The 19,995-nt window shown below is 39.3% G+C and overlaps 1 protein-coding gene across 2 annotated transcripts; it reads left to right on the top strand.

The window, feature by feature from the left end:
* The first annotated feature begins 1,448 nt into the window (after nucleotides 1-1,448).
* Nucleotides 1,449-19,744, top strand: LOC121298056 (acetyl-coenzyme A synthetase, cytoplasmic-like). Of its 2 annotated transcripts, XM_041224817.1 has the most exons (19): nucleotides 1,449-1,737; nucleotides 2,417-2,612; nucleotides 8,548-8,639; nucleotides 8,778-8,881; nucleotides 9,066-9,138; nucleotides 9,494-9,569; nucleotides 10,427-10,547; nucleotides 11,071-11,118; nucleotides 12,158-12,295; nucleotides 12,544-12,714; nucleotides 13,285-13,418; nucleotides 13,615-13,747; nucleotides 14,612-14,668; nucleotides 15,192-15,272; nucleotides 15,711-15,819; nucleotides 16,062-16,130; nucleotides 16,435-16,611; nucleotides 16,728-16,802; nucleotides 17,266-19,744. In XM_041224817.1, exons 1-19 carry the CDS (start codon nucleotides 1,611-1,613, stop codon nucleotides 17,385-17,387), a joined length of 2,103 nt encoding a protein of 700 aa, XP_041080751.1. In that variant the 5' UTR covers nucleotides 1,449-1,610; the 3' UTR covers nucleotides 17,388-19,744. The 2 variants fall into 2 exon arrangements, with proteins under 2 accessions (XP_041080751.1, XP_041080752.1); XM_041224818.1 differs by lacking the exon at nucleotides 11,071-11,118.
* The last annotated feature ends 251 nt before the right edge of the window (nucleotides 19,745-19,995 follow it).

A 19,995-nucleotide genomic window follows, 5' to 3' on the forward strand; every position in this document is an offset into this window, starting at 1 on the left:
ACATCACTGGGACAAACTAACCTTGAAAAGGATCTTATGTAATTGGTGAAAATAAGTCACTAGTTGTACAATTAGTGGTTGTCTTCAGTGGCCGCCATGCTCTAATGGCACAGACTTTAGATACCATCTAGAACTATGTGGGAGCATGTATTTTCCTTGTCAAGGGAAATGTTTCTTTTGCTTATTAAAGAAAACTGCACATGCTAAATTAGTCTGTTTTACGAAATTATTGCTTTTTTACCAAGGGACAGCTGTTCAGTGCAAACTTTGGGGTAAACGTTTCCTGAAACTGCAGAAACACTTGTTCTGCCAGTTTAAAGCTGTGCATGCCTGTTCCAGTGCAGATCACATCACAGGAAAGGGCAGCACAGCGTAACAATGAACAGAGATGTTGTTCTGTGACTGACTGCCTGGCACCATCTCTACACGTAGGCAGTACTCAATGCACACTTTGTGATGCCATTTTGACTAATCATTTTGCACTATGCAGATACAGTTATAGTTACTGTGCTTAACCAAAGTATTCACTGTGCATCTAAAAACCATGAAATGATAAGCATGCTGCACACTAACAATATTTGCAGCCCACCCATCCTGCCCCACGTGTTGTTACTCATGAAGGACATATTAATACTGTAGTAATACTAGACTGGTGTTGCATCATAAACTACAATGAGTCAGATATAATATTCTGACAGGTCAATAGAGAAGGTGACTAGAACCGCTGCTGCCATTTTCACGGTCACCGCTGAAGTGCACTGTACCATTTGAATATTGGGCGACGTGGGTGTCAGACATGGAATTGCAAAAACAAGTATTGTCCCTTTAAGAGACGTTTTAAAATTAAACTCGTCATCAGTAAACTCGCCGTTTGATTGGGACTAAGAAGTCACGCCCCTTTGAGGGCAGACGCAACAAACTGTCAACCAACACCGTGTTCTTCTGTGCTCCTGAGCTGAGACAGCCAGGGGTGGGGAGAGGAAAGGCACGGTTAAAATTAAGAGACATCAACGCCGTTTAAGAAAAACCAGTTTCACTGACAGACGTGCTTCAGTACTGGGGTTGGCTACTGCTTGGCCTCGTGTGCAAACTGTCTAGATCTATATTTTATTATTATTTTTGATAATATTTAAATATTGCTATAAAATAGCAAAATCGCAAAGAAAAAGCACACATGTGGCCGTAGCGTAAGTCAGCCTTGTCAAGGGCACTTTGACAAGCGTGCATTTACATTTTTTTTTTGTTGTAGAAATTATTATTATCGTTTTTTTTTTAATGAAATTGCATTTACATTATTTTCAGTGTGTATCTTTGGGTTTGCTCCGTATAACCTTAGCTTAAGATTTGCATTGACTGTTTTGTTATTCTTTTTAATTCTCGCCTGTTTTTTTTTTTTTAGATACAAACAAGGAAGTGTTGTTTGGTGAGTTTTTTTTTCGTGTGAACTTGGGCGCGTTTCTTTCTTTTTTTTTTTTTTTTTTTTTTTGAATTTTTTATAACAGCTGTATATTTTATTTAAAAAGCCGTTGAATATCTTCAACTCCATTGCAAAACATCATTTTAGTTTTTCTTCTTTTTAAAACAAAAAAGTAATCAATTAAAAACTTACAATGATTCCGAACTGCCTGCCCCAAGGAGAGGTGTACCATGCGTCAGAAGAACTGGGAAAAGAAGCTCATGTTCCCAGCTTTCAAAAATACAAAGAACTTTACTTGAAATCGGTTGACAATCCTGAAGGTGAGTTGTATTTGTATTAAGAACACTGTAGTATAAAGGTACAGTTATTTACTTATTTTTGTTTATTTATTTGTGCTTTTGCTTGTTGCACTCGTAATAATAATAGCTTTCGTAAATGCCTTTGAATCAAAACATATGCATTGCTCGTTCATTCAGAAGGGCAAATGTTGCTGTGGGCCAGTATTGAATGCTAGCACGGAGACTCCTTAGTGTCACAACCCGACCAGACTCCTGGGCCATCGCTACATTCGAAACGCTCGCTTGGGACACAGATTATGCAGGGACCTTGAATGCGACCGTGAACCTCAACTTTTGTTTGGAAGAGTCATTTTGTGTGGCACGTCCCAAGCTGCTTTAGGCTTGAATCCCGGTTCTTTCAGGAAATTGCATTATGCTCTAAATAGAGGCGTGAAGCCAAAGGGTAATTTATTTAAATGACTTAATGTAACTTGAAGTGTTATTATTTCGATAGCAGTTCAGTAAGAAGATAAAAAAAAAAAAAAAAAATAAAACGCACACTTGTTTTTTTTAATATAAAAATAAAGATTATTATTTATTATTATATACATGCACGGTGCCTAGTGTGCAAGTCAAACCTGACGTGGTCAAGAGTAAAATATTTACTGTTCTTGTCCACCCACAACCGCGTATCTCAAAGATTTGTGCTTGTTTCATGCAGAGTTCTGGGGTGACATTGCCAAAGAATTCTACTGGAAAAGCAAGCATAGAGGCCAGTTCCTGGATTATAACTTCGATGTGACGAAAGGAAAAATCTACATCAAATGTATGGAAGGAGCCACGACCAACATCTGCTACAATGTCCTGGATAGGAACGTCAAGGAGAGAAAGCATGGGGATAAGATAGCGTTCTTGTGGTAGGTAGAGTCAGGGTTTAATGTATTTGATTCATAGGCAACATTTGAATGGTCTCTGTTGAAATGTCTCTATTTAACCTGTTGACAACTGCTGTCCTATCTGTGGGGCTACCACATAGGTGCTTGTGTGTGTGTTCATTGCATCCATTGGGCAGTGAGCTTGAATGCATTACTTGCATCTTTTAACAGGACTGCTTATTCAGCAGTGTTGCAACACATAACTTGCATGTAAATACCTAAAGTAGAAGAGAAGAAACAATACAAACTAGGACTAGTATTGCAACACAGAAGTGAATGGATGGGACCTGCATGCCAAATGCAAATAACTACCAGCCTGGCTTTTTAGCGCCAACCAAGCCAAACAGAACCTGTGTGATTAGTGTCATGAACCTAATGAGGGCAGCTGTCACACATCTTCTGAACGCAATGTCTCGCTGTTTATTTATTTTTTATATTCTTTTGACACAGGTTTTATTTAAAAAAAAAATTATAATAATAATAATCCCATTGGTTTCATTGGCTTATCAATAAAAAGCAAAAACATTCATTATGAATATTAATATATATATATATATCATATATATATATATATATATATATAGATATATATTATATATATATATATATATATATATATATATATATATAGCTACTTATGATGTGAAATTGCTGCACTACAGTATGATGAATTCAGGAAAGTTAAAGGAGGTGAAAGTCCAGAACATTGTGTGAGTGCCTTTCAGGGCTGTCAAGATAATTTATTTTTGCCTAGCAAACACAATGCTTAAGGGGAGATCATTCCAGCAAGACGTCGGTGCGTTTTGATGGAATCAATGGATTTCTCAGCCAGATTTAATGCAGCTTGTCTGCCTGAAGCAAAGGCAGCCTGCTTTTGTCTACCTTGTGTGCTGCCTGATTCTGATTAGTATAGAGTCCTTTTTTTGTATAACAAATTAAAGATTGCTTTTTCTTACAAAGCACACTTGTTTGTTGCCCAGTTTTAGAGATACCTGTTAAAGCTGTAGTAACCAAGCCTTTAAAAGCAGTTTCTCAACTCATTTATAACAGTTCTCTAGATGTACTTCCAGTCCAACAGGTGTTAGGATGCCACAGAGTCCCCAACAGTTAGTAGGGTCCTAATATCTGTTGCAGTGGGGTAGCTGGACAAACAGACTTATCATGAATGCAAGTGAAAATGAAGTCTGGGCAACTGGTAAAGTAATGGCCTGGGAGCTGTCATAACATTATACACATAGGAGGTAAGAACGTGGATTTGCTACTGTTATAATTTGCTTCAGAAAACACTTTTTAGTATCAAATGTAGAGGTTGTGTACAAGTGTATAGAGGCAGGCTTCCCAAGCAGTGCTACCTATGTGATGACAGGTTCACTGGGGGGGAAGAACAAGCAGTGCTGTAAATAGCCGCAGGGAGAATACCATTTGGACTTTTTTAGTGTTGAAGGACTTTCACAAAGCGCAATTCTGAAATGGCTGGCTGTAGCTGCAAAGGAGGAGGCTGGTTGATAGTTCTCGTGGTGTGGCCTTGAGGGGGGTGCATGTATTGGGATGCCAGGGGGAACTGTTAATCAACTGACCAGAGGACCTGCCTCTGAAAATGGAGTGTGTTTCTAATTTGCTTGGTCATCGGACTGCGAGTCAGTCACTTTTGTTAATCATCTAATGGGAGAGAAGCTCATAGAAGAGATGGCCTAATGATTGGTTGCCAAGGGCGACTTGTGCTCCAATTTATTTTAACCCCTGTTGTTCCAATACTGTCAATCAATGCACCTGCTTAAACAGATTGGGGATGTTATTTGATTTTACTGTGCTGGCTACAGAGTGCAATAGTAGACACCTATTTTCTACTATGCTGTAATCATAAAGCACACATTTCATTTAGTAAGTTGCGCAGTTAGCATGTTGCATGTTAGCTCTTGAACTTTAATGAAGGGGAGATCAGGTGGAGAGGGAACTAGATTGCATTGCTGTTGATGAAGTATTCAGAAAGGTTTATTTTTTTTTAAAGAAATGGATTGATATGAATCCTGTACAGATGCTTTGTTTGTTGGCTCGAATGTATACTGCACTCCTCCAGAGATGATGCAGTGATTTGCATTTGCTGTAAATCAAATCAAACTGAATATTGAAAGGGTTCTTATTTTTAGCATAGAGGCATCTGCTTAGTTTTAAAATCAGATAAACTAATTGCACGGAAGGAATCGCCACACAGGCTCTTGTGATTAGTACAGTTCTGTCTGTGAAGAAGGCTGACCGCATAGATCAATACAGATGATTAACGTGAAGCAGGAATGGATCTCGACAGAGCTTGAGTTCTTTCTAGTTTAGGATGTAGTAGTACACTATACTTGAAGCCATTATTATTATTTTTTTTTTTTACAAGGGCCTCTTTGCACTGTTGTTCCTTGGTCATTCACTGTTATTGTATAAACAAGAATTGATATAAATATCAGTTTTTTTTCTGTCCAAGCTCTGTAGAGGTGCTGGTATCCATCTCACTCAAGACTGGAAAATTACTTGTTTGTCTTCTAAACTTTGGTTTGAAGATAACAGAGAAACCTGCTCGGAAAAGAGAACCAGCGTTGTTTTGTATATACCCCTTTGTATCTGCTTGTGTTTGGTACTGTGGATTGGGAGTGGGTCTGCATTGTTTGTGATGGAAACAGTGTCAGATCAGGCTATTCCCATGTAATGAGCGGTTTAAATTGCTTATCTAATAGATACATACACTCACCTCTCCACCCAACCCTTGCCTTAATGAACACTATCGTTTATTTAAAAAAAAAAAGCTGTTACACCGGGTTTTTGCTTTAAGGTATAAAGGAGAATTAATAATGGATTCACTTTTCTTGAAAGATGTTTTGGATGGTATTTATTTCTATGTTTGCATTCAGTCTGAAAGCTTGTTATCTGGTCCTGAATTGCAATCTGAAAGATTAGTGGGGAAAGGATCCAGACAGATTAGACCTGTGCACAGTGTGGGATGCTGTGTTCTTAGGACAAGGCGTGAAAAACAGACCTGATAGTGTGTTCTGTAGGACACATTAGTGTGGGACACCAAAACAACAGAAGAGCACTTTTTTGTCAAAACCAGGAAGAACCGGTGAACTCATTTAGCAAAATACAGATTTGTAGTCCTGTACAAAAAGCCGGAATCAGTATTTAAAAATAAACACTGAAAAGAGAATAAATAAAAATGAATTTGTCAACCTCAAGGTATACTTTAATCATTACAGCATGTGCTGAAGCCCAGTATGTTCCGATCCTGAACGCTTTCCCTCGATACACTGTCGGTTTCTTTGTGGATGTCAGCACTGTACTGAAAGCTGGCTAGCGGCTCATAATTTGAGCTCCTGTTTGTTTGGATGCTCCACTATGATTTTAATATAGAACTTCTGTTCTGTGCTCTGGGGACCGTTCCGTTCTGGCCCTTCTGGGCCTTTTAATAAAGCTCCATGTTTCACACACAGTAACACCGTTTTCCTCAGTGTGCTCTTCAGAGACCAGTGGGCACAGATGCATTGCTTTATAAAGACGTGAAGTTTCGCTGTGCTTTACAGTACTGAATTGTTTTGGTGAAGATTATTTGAGGGCGGCTGTAATGTCAGTTGGCCACTTTGCAGTGCTGTGGAAAAAGGACCAGGCTTGGTAGGGGTGCAAAATAAGCTATAGGGAAGCTATGGTCAACCTAAACATGCTTGCATTAACTGCTGAAATGGCAGTTTTTTCTTTTGAATAAATCTGGCGGGAACAATTCTAAGGATGAAAATCAAACGGCTGCAGAACTGGTCTTATTTAGAGAGTTTTGCAAGCTTTCAGTTTGTTGTTTTAAATAACCAAGTACTTGATGTGTAAATCTCCTGAGATTTACAACCATACTGGCACACAGAAGATTAGGAAAGAATTTCAGGACTCCTGCTCTATTTGGAATGAACCCATTCCAGCTAAGGTATTGCAATGTGTCGTGGAACTTTTCAGGTCTGCAACTGAACCAACTGCACCAGGTATTCAGAGATATAAAGCTTTATTAGTTTATTAGCTCAACACATCGGTGTTAGGAAGCCCGACCAGTGTTCTGCCATACAGAGTTAGCATACAGTTATTATACCTTTACAGAGAGACAGGGTGGTTTCCCTTTCAACCATTAAGCTAGAGCCAACTCAGTTGGGGGGTAGCAAAGAAAGGGAGACAAGTATTTACGAGGTAGTACAATACAGCTCAACCGATAAGCTAGAGCCAGCTCAGTTGGGGTAATTAAGAACAGGGGGGACAGGTATTTACAAGGTAGTACAAATAAAGATTAGGTGGAAAGGTGGGTTCGCCCTGATCAACCGATAAGCTAGAGCCAGCTCAGCTGTCACACCATCCACAGTTTGGTTTTCAGTGACATGTACCTGCAGTTTAATACATTTACTTTATTTCTATAAACTTAATAGATCATAAACTCAAATTGCTTTGAAACATATAACTCGGTGAATAATTGTAGTACAGAGTAGCAACAGACAGGTACAGGAATGGTTCTATGCAGTTATTTCCCTACAAATGCTTGAGGGATTTCACATCTGAAAGGAGCATGTCAATGTTTACCGTATAGCATGTTCAGTGTGTACGTGTGCTACCGTATTTGCATCATGTCTGTATATAATAAGACTCCCATTGCATAGCGTTTTGAGCCATTCTAGGTTTTACCAGCTGATTTGTAAGACTTGCCTATGCTTTCGAAATCACAGGCCCAGCAAAAAACAGAATGTCTCACGCTGCAATGCAATGGGAGTAAATAAACAGCTGCTTGCAGTAATCTATGCTTTTTTTTTTTTTTTTTTAAATTTATTCGTCGTCAATTTTTTACACTGTGGATTCCCCTGCCCTACCCGGGCAGTGCTCAGCCAATTGTGCGCCGCCCCCTAGGAACTCCCGGTCACGCTAGTCTGTGACATAGCCTGGATTCGAACTTGCGATCTCCAGGCTATAGGGCACATCCTGCACTCCCCGCGGAGCGCCTCATGTATGCATTTTTTTACTCTTGGGCAACAAATCAATTTCTGCATTGTTAGTTCTTTAATTACTGTGCGTATAATAAGTGATCTATCCAAGATGCATTTTTGCATTCAGAACCAAATACAGTAGGTCAGTACGTCCTCAACCGCCTGCATTTATCTGTGCATCTACAGTACCAAGCTGTGCACAAATTAATAAGAAGGTATGCATTGGTTCCAGTGTTTGTAAGGGGACAAGCAGTGGAGTGCAGCATTGGAAATGGAAGATTCCCTATGCTAGGGGAGCTATTGGAAACATAACTTGTTCTTCTCACCCCCCTTCGCTAGCTGCTTTTTCCTGTTTTGAGAAGGTAATGGCTCATTAAAGTGATTTATTTTAGTCGTTGTCAAGACGATACGATGATGTGAGATTAAAAAATGTCCGCTCTAGCACCCTTGGTAATTTATTCTGCACACAACCAAGATCACAAGATCTACTTAGTTAAATTGTAATATTAATTTGGTTGAAACAATCACATTTTTTGCTTTGATTTCCCCCTAGATTTCTAATGATACCGATTTTTTATTGATTTTTTAACCCTTTTAAACCCTTTCCATTGCTTTATAAAATTGCATCCTCATATGAGGTTGTCTTGCATTTGTAACTTCCATATGTCCCCATATAAAGACTAGAACAGCTTTTAAAAAAAAAAAAAAATGTTTTTATACATCGCCACAAGAGGTCACTGTGCATGAAGGGTTAATGATTGCCTCAGGTTTGCAGAGTCAGAATGGAACTTGGATGTTGAGAATGTCCTAGGCAAGGATAACAATAGTGTGCTACAGAATCCAGTCCTGTTTGTTTGCAGCCGGGATTCACCTGTCTTGTGTTCTCGGCTCCTCGCTGCTAATGAGGTGTGTTCTCATTTGTCTTTCTCCAGGGAAGGAAATGAACCTGGAGATGAGATGAAAATCACCTACCGAGAACTGCTGCTGCAGGTCTGCAAATTCGCAAATGTGTTGAGATCGCAAGGTACTTGAAGACTAACTACTGTTATAACTGTGTAAATGTGACAGCTACCATGTGTACTTAAAGATGAATTTCACAGTTCTCCTTTTGTTTTAGTTTTTAGAATGTATTTTTAATACATGTGAACTACATTTTGTTAAGGGGTGAAGAAGGGTGACTGCGTCTCTATCTACATGCCCATGATTGTGGAACTAGTGGTTGCCATGTTAGCCTGTGCCCGAATCGGAGCAGTGCACTCCATTGTGGTGAGCCAATCATTTTCATTAAAAGTAACTACAGTAAGTATTACGCAAACAGTTGCGAATTAGAAAAATAACATTTATACAAAAGGGACCAACACTGGTCAGATTTGGTGGTTCTTCTCGAAGGGAAAACTCTCATGAAAGCTGCTTTGTTGTACGTTACTGGAATTCAGTTCTTCTTTTGCAGTTTGCAGGATTTTCTGCAGAATCTCTATGTGAACGAATCACGGATTCAAACTGTGCTCTGCTCATCACTGCTGGTAAATAACTTTCAAATTGTGGGAATGATTTTAAGTGTGCTTTTTCATGATAGGAATTTACTGTGGCATTTCTAAATACAGTTAATCGTCTTTTGATTTGTATTTGTGTTCTAGAGAACCTATGAGTACCAGCGTATTTTGATGTATTTATGAATGCTGCATGAGAGAGAGGTGTAATTCATAGTGATTGTTGAGAATCTTTTTCTTGGATGACTTTCTTTAATGAACACAGTATACTGTCTGGACCCCAGATAGTACCCCTATATATTTTCAACCACAACATACAAATGTACTGTGATCGATTGTCTGAATAAATGTAAATAAAAACAGATACTAACTTCTCCTCTTATTTCAGATGGGTTTTACAGAGGCGATAAGCTAATTAACTTAAAGCTGATAGCTGATGAAGCACTCCTGAAATGTAAAGAAAAGTAAGCACTGTTCACGAGAAGTTGTGTCCTACAAAAAGACACCTGTTAAAATGGAGTAATACTCATTTAACCCTTTGCAGTCCTTTGTCGGACCAGGTCCTACATTACAATTTCCCCTTTCCAGTCCGATGTTGGACGTTGTCGAACTCTGTCCGTCATCGACAAAAAGACACATAGCAAAGGTCTCTAGTTGTTTGTTTTTCTCCGGAAAAAGCAGAGAAAACCTTTCAATGACCGAGTGAGACCAATAGGAGCCGAAAAAAAAGGGCGTATCTGATAGCCCCGTGCACCACAGAGATAACACAGACACAAACAAAGGAGATAGCTGCTTCTGCATCCAGCGCTCAAAGAATATCATGGAAATATGCAGAGCTTTTTGAGATGTTATAGTAATAAAATAATAACTTGGATTGCATTATTGAGGAGTTTGGTGATAAAACGAGTGATCGGGAGAGGATTTATCAGTATGCACGTCTATAAAGAGGTATGTGAAAAATACAGCGAACAAGGTGCGGGGCTTGGCTGGAGATACAGTAGAGAGTGTCCTTTTGCGATTCAGTGCGTTTTAAATCTGTTTCACTATGAAAAAAATAAAAAAATTAATTAAACCGTGCATGTCAAGTAAACAGCATGTGTGAAAATAAATTGGACCTGACGCGCCTGACAGGCGCTGAATAAATGGACCGCAAATGGTTAAGTTAGTGACAAGACTGAAGAAAAAATAATTTGTTCAAATTGGAAATTCATCCATGGTCTTTAGTGTCCGATTAGCATTGTAATTCCATGTTACTCCAAATTTATGGACCCCGCCACTCTCCCAAGGGGGATAAAGCAGGACATTTTGATTTTGGTTTCAGAAATCTCCCAGTGAAGAAGTGCATTGTGATAAAGCACCTGTGTAAGGAGGAGGTCAGCTGGGACAGGTCCTCATGCAGCTCGCAGTCACCTCCGACCAAGAGAGTCTGTCACAGCGTGCAGGTGAGGGGGGTGGATCAGGAGGGGAAAGAGAGTTCTCAGTGCATGGCCTGTGTTCAAAGCCAGCTCGAGTGACGAGTACAAAGGTCTGGTTTTGTGCTTTTACTTTAGCGTTACACTGTTGTGAATGTTAACACAATAAACATTTGTATGTATAAGGTGGTTCCCACCTCGAGTGAATCTAATAGCGTTAAAGATGTCGTTTTTACTTAACAAAATACCTGTTCTGCAACTTGTGTCCCTTTTATTAAGTTGCTTCCCGTTATTAACTTATAACTCTTTGTGAAAGCACAGTGGAGTTTCTTATTAAACACTCAATCTGTCTGTTAAAAGAGCCGCACGCTCTAGTGGCATTTCTTTCCTGTCGCAATCCAATTACTTTTTCTTTTGCAAAGGGGAGAGATGGGTTTAGGCATGTTTATTATATACTTTATCATACATTGATTTTTAATCCTTTGATTTGTGGTACTTGATTTTACCACTCATCAATTTAATTTGTGTAATCATCTTTTAATTAACATTTTAGCAGGAGAAACTGGGTGAGAAAGTAAAGAAAGTCTGCCCCAAACCCCAGGTATCTCTTTACATTTTTATTTATTTTTTCCTGAACCATAACAGCTGCTCTGAAGGCTAGGTATAGCTTCATAATCGCTTCTCCCGTCACCCCCTAGTGGCGGTGTTGTAATCTTCCACTAACCCCTTAACATTCAACCGCTTTTGACAAGTCTAGTAAAACCGAATAAAAATAAAATCTGTTTACAAAAGCTTCCTGCACCAATCTACTTTCCACTTTCAGTTTTGCATTGATTGACAGCATGACTTTATTGTCACACACGTGTGTGTGTTTTTTTTTTTTTTTTTTTTTTTAAAAGGACCAGTGTGTAGTAATCCAAAAAAAAAAGACCTAACCAATTTTCCCCCCGAAGTTAAATTTACTATAGTCAAACCGGCTGCCTTTTTGATAAAGCAGTGTGATAGAAATGTAAACTATGGAAGAATGAATGCTTGTAAATCATCAAGCAGATTAATTAACCACCCCTGAAATGGGTTTCCAAATGAACAGGTGCCCTTGTTGTTCCGACAGCCCATTGCTGATTGTGAGTTCATGACCCTGAAACAGGCTGGCTTGTCATCCTGAACCACAATGACACTGCAGGAAAACCACGACTGCAGCAGAATTTATCAACATGCTTAAAAATAACTACCCTTCAACTGGACAGATTACCCTTGCTAAAACCACGGATTGCACAGTTAACAGTACTAACACAGAGCTGTGCGTCGTATGCTTTTTGTTGATTTTGATACCTGGTTTAATATTGTGTTAATACAGTACTGACAATAACTATTATTACTGTTAAGTTTTGTATTTATTTTATGTTAGGAGATTACACTGTTAGCCTATTCCCATGTTGGGCAAGGCCACTGTACAACACTGTTTTTCCTCTAAGCCTGAATAATTACAGATGTATTATTATTTTTTAAATTATTTTGTTGTTTTACTCAGCATACAAGTAAACTAAACACAGTACAGTGGAAAGGTGTATTGCATTGTGCTGTGTGTTGGGCGACACAGCGTATTCATCTGTGTGTATTAAGCGGTTGGTGCCCTCCAGGTTCCCTGGAACCCGGACGTTGACCTGTGTTGGCACAAGCTGATGCAAGACGCTTCTGAAGAGTGTGATCCTGAATGGTGCGATTCAGAGGACCCCCTCTTTGTACTGTACACCAGTGGCTCCACTGGTAAGCCGAAGGTAGGTGCCCTCCCTTTGTGACGAGTTGTAATGGCACATGGCTTCTTTTACGAATGCTACAGCTTTAAAGGGAATCCATAAAAGAAAACCAATATTGTAATATTATTTATTTCCTTCTACATGCATGACATAAATTGGCATTCATTTCCAGGTTCTTTTAATTTAATAAAATAACTTTTGTGTATGTGGTCTGTGATGTGTGTTGGGTTGGAATTTTAACCTCCCATCCTGGGGTCTTTCTGTTCCAGGGTGTACTGCACACAGTGGGAGGATACCTGCTCTACACCGCGGCCACGTTTAAGTATGTGTTTGACTATCAGCCTGATGATGTGTACTGGTGCACGGCTGATATTGGGTGGATCACAGGACACTCCTACATCACGTACGGACCCCTCGCCAACGGAGCTACGAGCGTACTGGTGAGTGCACTCTGGGAATGCAGTGCCCCCACGGTCCACTTCAACTCCACACTGAATTAGAAACCTCAGCCTGCCACCAGGAAGCTGCATGCCAGGGTGCTGCCACAAAGTAAATGGCTGCAGGATATTGAGCATGTTTAGTTCAAAAAAGAAACCTTGAAAAGATAAATGATATTTGATAAAATATTTGTTTCTAGCTGCAGTAAATCCCTGATTATCAGGCACTGGTTTAGTAGCCTTTTGGTTTGGTCAACTACCAGACAGTACAGTACTTCACTTTATATAGGCTTGCTACATTATTTTAGTTCCTCCTTTTCAGCTTTGAATGTAAAACAAGCCTTGTTATTTTTTGTTGTGATTTATTAACTCTAATTTAGCAGAAGTGAAAACGTATATACATTTGTTTTAATCTGTTTCACTGTGAAAGTAAAAGTCTTTAGCTTTTCGTTGAACGGGTCAAGCAGTCACTTTTTCTACGTTCCACAGACTTGACTTTCTGGAAGAAAAGTAGTCGTTCATTTCTACTGTGATTGGTGCAGATCTAAGATCTGTGTTATTTTCCTCCCTCAGTTCGAAGGCCTCCCCACCTATCCAGATGTGAGTCGACTCTGGGAGATTGTAGACAAGTACAAAGTCACTAAGTTCTACACCGCACCTACTGCCATCCGGTTACTCATGAAGTTTGGAAGTGAACCTGTCCAAAAGTAAGAGCATGTTAAACAAGATCAAATAAATCAGAGAGAAAAAAGTTATTTAAGTATACTTAGTTGCATATGTAATATCCTCTGTCGGGTAGCCTTCCTGTATTTTTGGTTTATTTTCAATAAGATCTAAGTTGCACCCAATTAGTATTATTTATTTTTTTATCTAATTGTAATTTGTTTTATTTCCGTCTTTCAGATACAGGCGCAAGTCGCTGAAGATCCTGGGGACGGTTGGGGAACCCATTAACCCCGAGGCCTGGCTGTGGTACTACAACATTGTGGGGGAAAAAAGATGCCCCATTGTGGACACTTTCTGGCAGACCGAGACTGTGAGTGTGGGGAGTGGAGGGGAGAGATGTACACTTCTTGTTTTGTCAGTCAAACTATAAAATACTTATTTGTTAAAGGCCAGAAAACTTTTAAATTGATCAGTGGGAACCTAATTTATCCATAATTTAAGTAATCAAAAATATAAAGTAAATGGTTCAGAAACTTAAATCAAATGTTTAAACTGGTGCCTTGGTCCGCATACTAGCTAGTACTGAACAATTGTAGTAAATGTTTCGATAGTAAATACAATACAGGTATAGAGGTCCTGCTTGCTGGGTTCAGAATTGAAACACTGATTCACGTTTGTGTTACATCCGGTGTTGAGTATTACTTTCAGATGTTTCACTAAATAGATTGAAGCGGATACAAGATGCAAGAGCCATTTAAACGTTTTGTTTCTGCCTTGCAAGGCAATTCATGACCTCTGTCCTGTCTAGTTGATTGAGAGCCTTACTCCATATGTCCCTTGGGCTTAGATCAGCAAATACAGCTCTCCTGGTAGTACCTAAATTTTGATGAAAGAACTCTGGGGCGTTTAGAGTTCTCCTCCCAGTATAATTAGGAGGGCTGAGCTGGTTCATATTTGAAGGTATTTTTGATCAGGCTTTTGTTTAAATGTAGCTTTGTAGGAACTATTTTTGTAAAGAGTCCTGGGATTCCTCTGCATGAAGGACACTCTGTATGTATAATTGGTGTGGTATACTCAGAGTCTATGCAGTTGACCTTTCTGTTTCAACGTTCACCAATTTTAAATGTCAGTGATGAGACAGCTGCTGAGGGAAGCAGAGTGCCTGACCTCATAACCTCAGACTTGTATCATACCCCTGGTGCAGACGGTGCTAACCAAGCTGCGTGTGTTTTAGGGAGGCCATGTGATGACTCCTCTTCCTGCTGCCACGCCCATGAAACCAGGGTCAGCGGTATGTTTCTTTTTATCTTTGAAATGCCAGCTTTACGCATTTGCCCGTAAACACCCTGGGTGGATTCCAGTGATAAAAGGGTTGTGTCAAATAGTTATGTCTTTACAGGACTGGGATAGTAATCTCCTGGTTCATTTCGATTTTTGACCTCTTGACCTACTAATTACTACCTCAAACTGGAACCCTTCCAGACGCATGGCATTATGGGCAACTGCGCAAAGGTCTGCGGTCCTTTTAATTCAGCTGCATGCCATTCAAACGGCACAGTCTCCAGCTATGGCTCCTGCCCGCAGCACTGTAAAAGGGTGGTGCCAGGGGTTTGTGTTTTGTAAAAATGCTCAAAAGGTCAGTTTAGCATTTAAAGGTTCAGGACTTCATTGCCACTGTAGCATTGCATCGTTAACCTTGGTTTAGAAGTCTGAATACACTCAGCATTTAGATCTCAGTATTGTCTTTGTATTGTATTCCGTGTGTGTGTGTTTCTGAGTTCTTCTGAAAGCAGCGGTGCCCTGTTGTTTTCCAGACGTTCCCATTCTTTGGAGTGGTTCCTGCCATCCTCAATGAATCTGGGGAGGAACTGGAAGGAGAAGCTGAAGGATATCTGGTAATCTGACTAAGATGTCTTGCTTTGGAACAGCAGGGGTGGGAATCCTTTTTCTGTGTCTTTTCGAGTATACAGGTGGACTTATTCATTATGGATGGCCATCCCTGGTGTATAATTCTGGCCCACACTGTGTCAGTGGATGCAGTGTATGCACTTTACATACTGTAAAGAAATGAAGGATGTAAACTTGCAGGACTAAGGTTTCTTGTTCATCAGCATCCCCTACTGGATGAATACATTATTGCACTTTTTTCATGGGGGGGGGGTATTGCATATGAACATGTCGTGTTCTTTACAAGGAAGTTCTCTCCATGTTTGCAAGTGGAGGTTTTAGATTAGTTTTCCAGTCATTGTCGAAATGTGTAATTTCATTCTTAAGTGTTTTTTGTCTTTTTTTTTTTTTTTTTTTCATTGATTTTGTTCTTGCCATTGCTGCAGGTGTTCAAGCAGCCATGGCCCGGAGTCATGAGGACAGTCTACGGTAACCACCAGCGGTTTGAGACCACCTACTTCAAGAAATTCCCAGGGTACTATGTTACAGGAGATGGTAAGAATGGGGCGGGAAATGTTTTGGAGACCTTTAAGTTCATGCAGTAAACTTTTCCAGATGTTATTTGGACCTGTCCTCAATACCGCATAAACCAGCATCACTCTGCTGTAGTCCCACTAGGGTAACATTGTGCCTACTGTCTGACAAAATGCGGCTGTAAGAAGACAATGTTTATCGAATAGTTTTTTCTTTTTTTAAATAGCTAATAAAATGTTTTTTTTTTTTTTTTTTTTCTTTAGGCTGTAAGAGGGATAAAGATGGATACTATTGGATTACTGGAAGGATAGACGACATGCTGAACGTTTCTGGTGAGTCACCTATGCTACTTGAAGGTCGTGAGTTGTTCCTCTTCTGACAGGGACTCGGCACTACTGCAGGGTTCATTTGTGTGGTCTTTCATCAGGTTGTCACTGAAGCTCTGGTTTCAGAAGGCATATGTGTGAAAGACCAATAAATAATACAAATCTATGAAATCATTAAAATGGGGCTCTGCACTGGGCTTTACATGTTGTTACAGAGTTTTACTTTAGTGTTCGCTGTCTATTTTAAAGTCCGTTTAGATCATCCCCTGTAAGGCTCAGAAGCATGTCTTTAGCTCTGTCCTGTGTTCAGGTCATTTGCTGAGCACTGCCGAGGTGGAGTCTGCGCTGGTTGAGCACTCGGCGGTGGCAGAGGCAGCTGTCGTCAGCCACCCTCACGACGTCAAGGGGGAGTGTCTTTACTGCTTCGTGACGCTGAAAGACGGGCAAGAGTACACCGAAGCACTGGAGGCAGGGCTCAGAAAACAAGGTAGATTATCGAGCACGTGTACGAAACTACCTGTAGAGAAAGCATCTCGTATCCAAAATGTTTTTTGTTGTCTGAATTTATTGTCCTAAACAGCACTTTTTTTTTTTTTTTTTCAGTCCGAGAGAAGATTGGACCCATTGCGACCCCCGACTATATACAGAACGCACCTGGGTTACCCAAAACACGGTCAGGTAGGGGTTAAATTCAGGCTCAGAAGAAAATACCTGCTCAGAAGTGTGTATATGATTTTAAATATGTGTTTCGTGACTAGTTAGTGGACAGTGTCTAGGGTGATTGCAGAAAATTGTGTTTAAAGACAGAATAGTTTTTTATATATATGGGCAGCTGGCAGAAGCTAGTATATATATATATATATATATATATATATATATATATATATTTAGATATAATATATATATATATATATATATCTATACTATATTTCTGATATTTTAGTAATAATATAAAGACTAATACGTATTATTAGACTAGATTATTTTTTTATTAAAAGCCTATTTTTATATTCATGTTTTAAAATCAATATACATTAGAAATGAGGAATACAAATATTTGGATCCAGTAAACCAAAGATGAGTAAATAAAAAAGGGACCTGCAAGGATAAATTTGAACTTTGTGCTTCTTCTTACTTGTAGGCAAGATCATGAGGAGGGTATTGCGCAAGATTGCCCGGAATGACAAGGACCTGGGCGATATCTCCACTCTTGCTGATCCTACTGTTATAGAGCAGCTCTTCAACAGCCGCTGCGTGCTGTAATCACAGCGCCTACTGCTGATTGTACAGCTACTATAATCACAGCGTTACTGCTGTTTGTAAAGCTACATTATAGGAGGGAAGGGTTACACAATATGTGGAGAAGATAACCTAATTTTAATTTTTAAAAACAAGCTCATTTTAACTTAAGTCATTTCTTTTCCTGCTCATGTTAGACTACAAAGAGGCCTGGGGAATTCATTTTTGTGTCTTCTTTTTTCTTTTTTCTGTTAAGCAGTTTGTAAAGATCCTACAAAGACAGGATCGGTGCTTCATTAAAACATCTTTGTATTACCAGTTCAACACTAAGATGCTATAGGAATGAAATGCATTGTGTTTTGTGCTGCAAGTTATAACAATGTTGGGATATATAAGTGTTCCGCAGCATCTTCCTCAAACCTCTTTACTGGTCTGTGGTACTGAAACAGTTCACTTGCCAAAAATAGGTGTTCCTCTACTGCCTTGAGCCTGGCGATCATGTCAATGGTTTCTCTGGGTGTGAACCTAAGGGGATTACTGGATGGACGTATTTTTCTAGGAGGCTGATATTTCATCATGTCCTGAAATATACAATTTGTTTGACCATTGAAAATGACCTGTTTAGCATCCTTCTGTATTTTCCCAGGCAAATTTCAAAGGGCACAAAAATTTTACACAATGAGACGGATGTAGAAATGAGCTACAGAGTGGTTTTGTTCCACTTTTGCAACATGGACAGCTGTGCGGCTATTTTTTGTTCTTAAAATAGGAGTACATTACATCCTGGAACAAAATGATTAGAGGACAGGCGCTCTGGGGGGGGGGGGGGGGGGGGGGGGGTGGTCAGGGGGTCTGTGTGTTTGTGTGTTTTTAACAGTCCTGACCTTCCCAGCTTAAACTGTCATTCAAATTCAGTTCACTAAAATTCAGCCACTTGATTGTATTTGTTCACTATCATCTTGGTTATCTGTCATCCTTCTTTTACTTAAAATTAGTATCTTGTATCCTACCTATCGATTGTGACAATAAATGTTTTAGCGATTTCAAACACACTTATGGTTAAGGGAAAGGGGGCTTTGGAAATTGTTTTATAAAAGCATTCAGAAAGTATAAAATATGTTCTTTCTTTCTTTCTTCCAGTCCTCCTCCTTTTGATGCAGGGAGAAAAGAAAGTGCATTACATTGAACTCTTGCAGTGTCATGTAGTTGAATAGACACATTAATCATACCATGTATTAACAGCAGGGTGCAGCAGAAACGAGGTTCCAACAGTGACGATTCTAGTAGAGCAATTGAACCAGTCAGGAGTTGGAGATGTTGAATTCCGAAGTTTTTTTGTCTTTCAACCCTACCTTATAAAAAACAGACAAACTAACATGTAACTGGATCTGTGTTTAATTGGAAATGACTGGACTGGAGCACAGCTAGGAATCTGCCCTTGGACTAGCACATTGGAACTGAACACTCCACAGCAAGCAGGTGCAGGTCAGTGGTGCTGATTGAGCTGATTCACCATTCCAGTTGAACTTCACAAACTGGATTGAACTGCGGCACGATCGATTTGTTCTTTTATATTTTTCCCCAGTCTTTCACGAAAGTAAGGACCGGTTTATTCTGTGTAAGTGTACTGGATTATGGAACTCTTGGGTTAAATAGGGTAGAAGGCAAATTGTATTTGTGTCTTGGATGTATCTAAAATGTACAACAAGCATGTACATTTCACCTTGCTGTAGGAAAGTCGTGTGTTCTGAACCGCTTGCAACTTTTGTGGAATGTTTGTGTGTGCGTGTATTTAAGAAATCACTTTTAATCAATACATTTTTGGTCTGTCAGTACTATGTGACTGTGTTAAACAATGGTAAATGTCATTTCGGTAATTGTTCTGTTTGATCACGCACAGTCCCCTCATGCAATATGAGAAGCCAATGTAAAAATGCAAGCTTCATAATAAGGATGGCAACGTTTTTTTCCCTCTATCAGTTCAAGCAAGTAGTAGTAGTAGTAGTAGAGTCAAAACAACAACCTCGTTTCTATCCTAAATTTAAGCAAAGGAGCATCTTTTTATGAATAGTTGAGCTACTGTGGCTTTGTTTAAAAAAAAAAAAAAAAAAAAAAAAAAAAAAAGTGTACTTGTGGTTATTATCAGGACTTGAATAATGGTTTGAGCTGACTTCATGTGTAGCAATTAATCGCAAATGTGGTTTTGTGTTGAGCATTTCTGTGAATGCTGTGTGTGATAAACCAGTTTTTCCCCATTATTTTGTCTACCACCGTATTAAAAAGTACAAGCCATGTAAAAGAGAAATTGTGCCTGAGGATATGGAAAATCAAACGTTTGTCATCTTGCTTTTTGTAAATTTAAAATAAATCTTAATGAATTGTATGGTATACTGTATTTAATTATTTTGCATGTTGGGATTATTATTATTATTATTATTATTTTTATTATTATATTTTTTATTCAAAGTATATGTATTCTCAATTAATACACAACATGCACTCTGCAACACAATACAAGTAGGACTTTGTTACCAATCACTACGTGAACCAGAAGATGGGGTTATTGAAGTTAGAAAGCCGTCCACGTCGATGTGAGACTGTGATTCCCGTCCTGCTGGTAGCAGAATCGATG

This window comes from Polyodon spathula, chromosome 23, assembly GCF_017654505.1.
Source record: "Polyodon spathula isolate WHYD16114869_AA chromosome 23, ASM1765450v1, whole genome shotgun sequence".
Classification (NCBI taxonomy): domain Eukaryota; kingdom Metazoa; phylum Chordata; class Actinopteri; order Acipenseriformes; family Polyodontidae; genus Polyodon; species Polyodon spathula.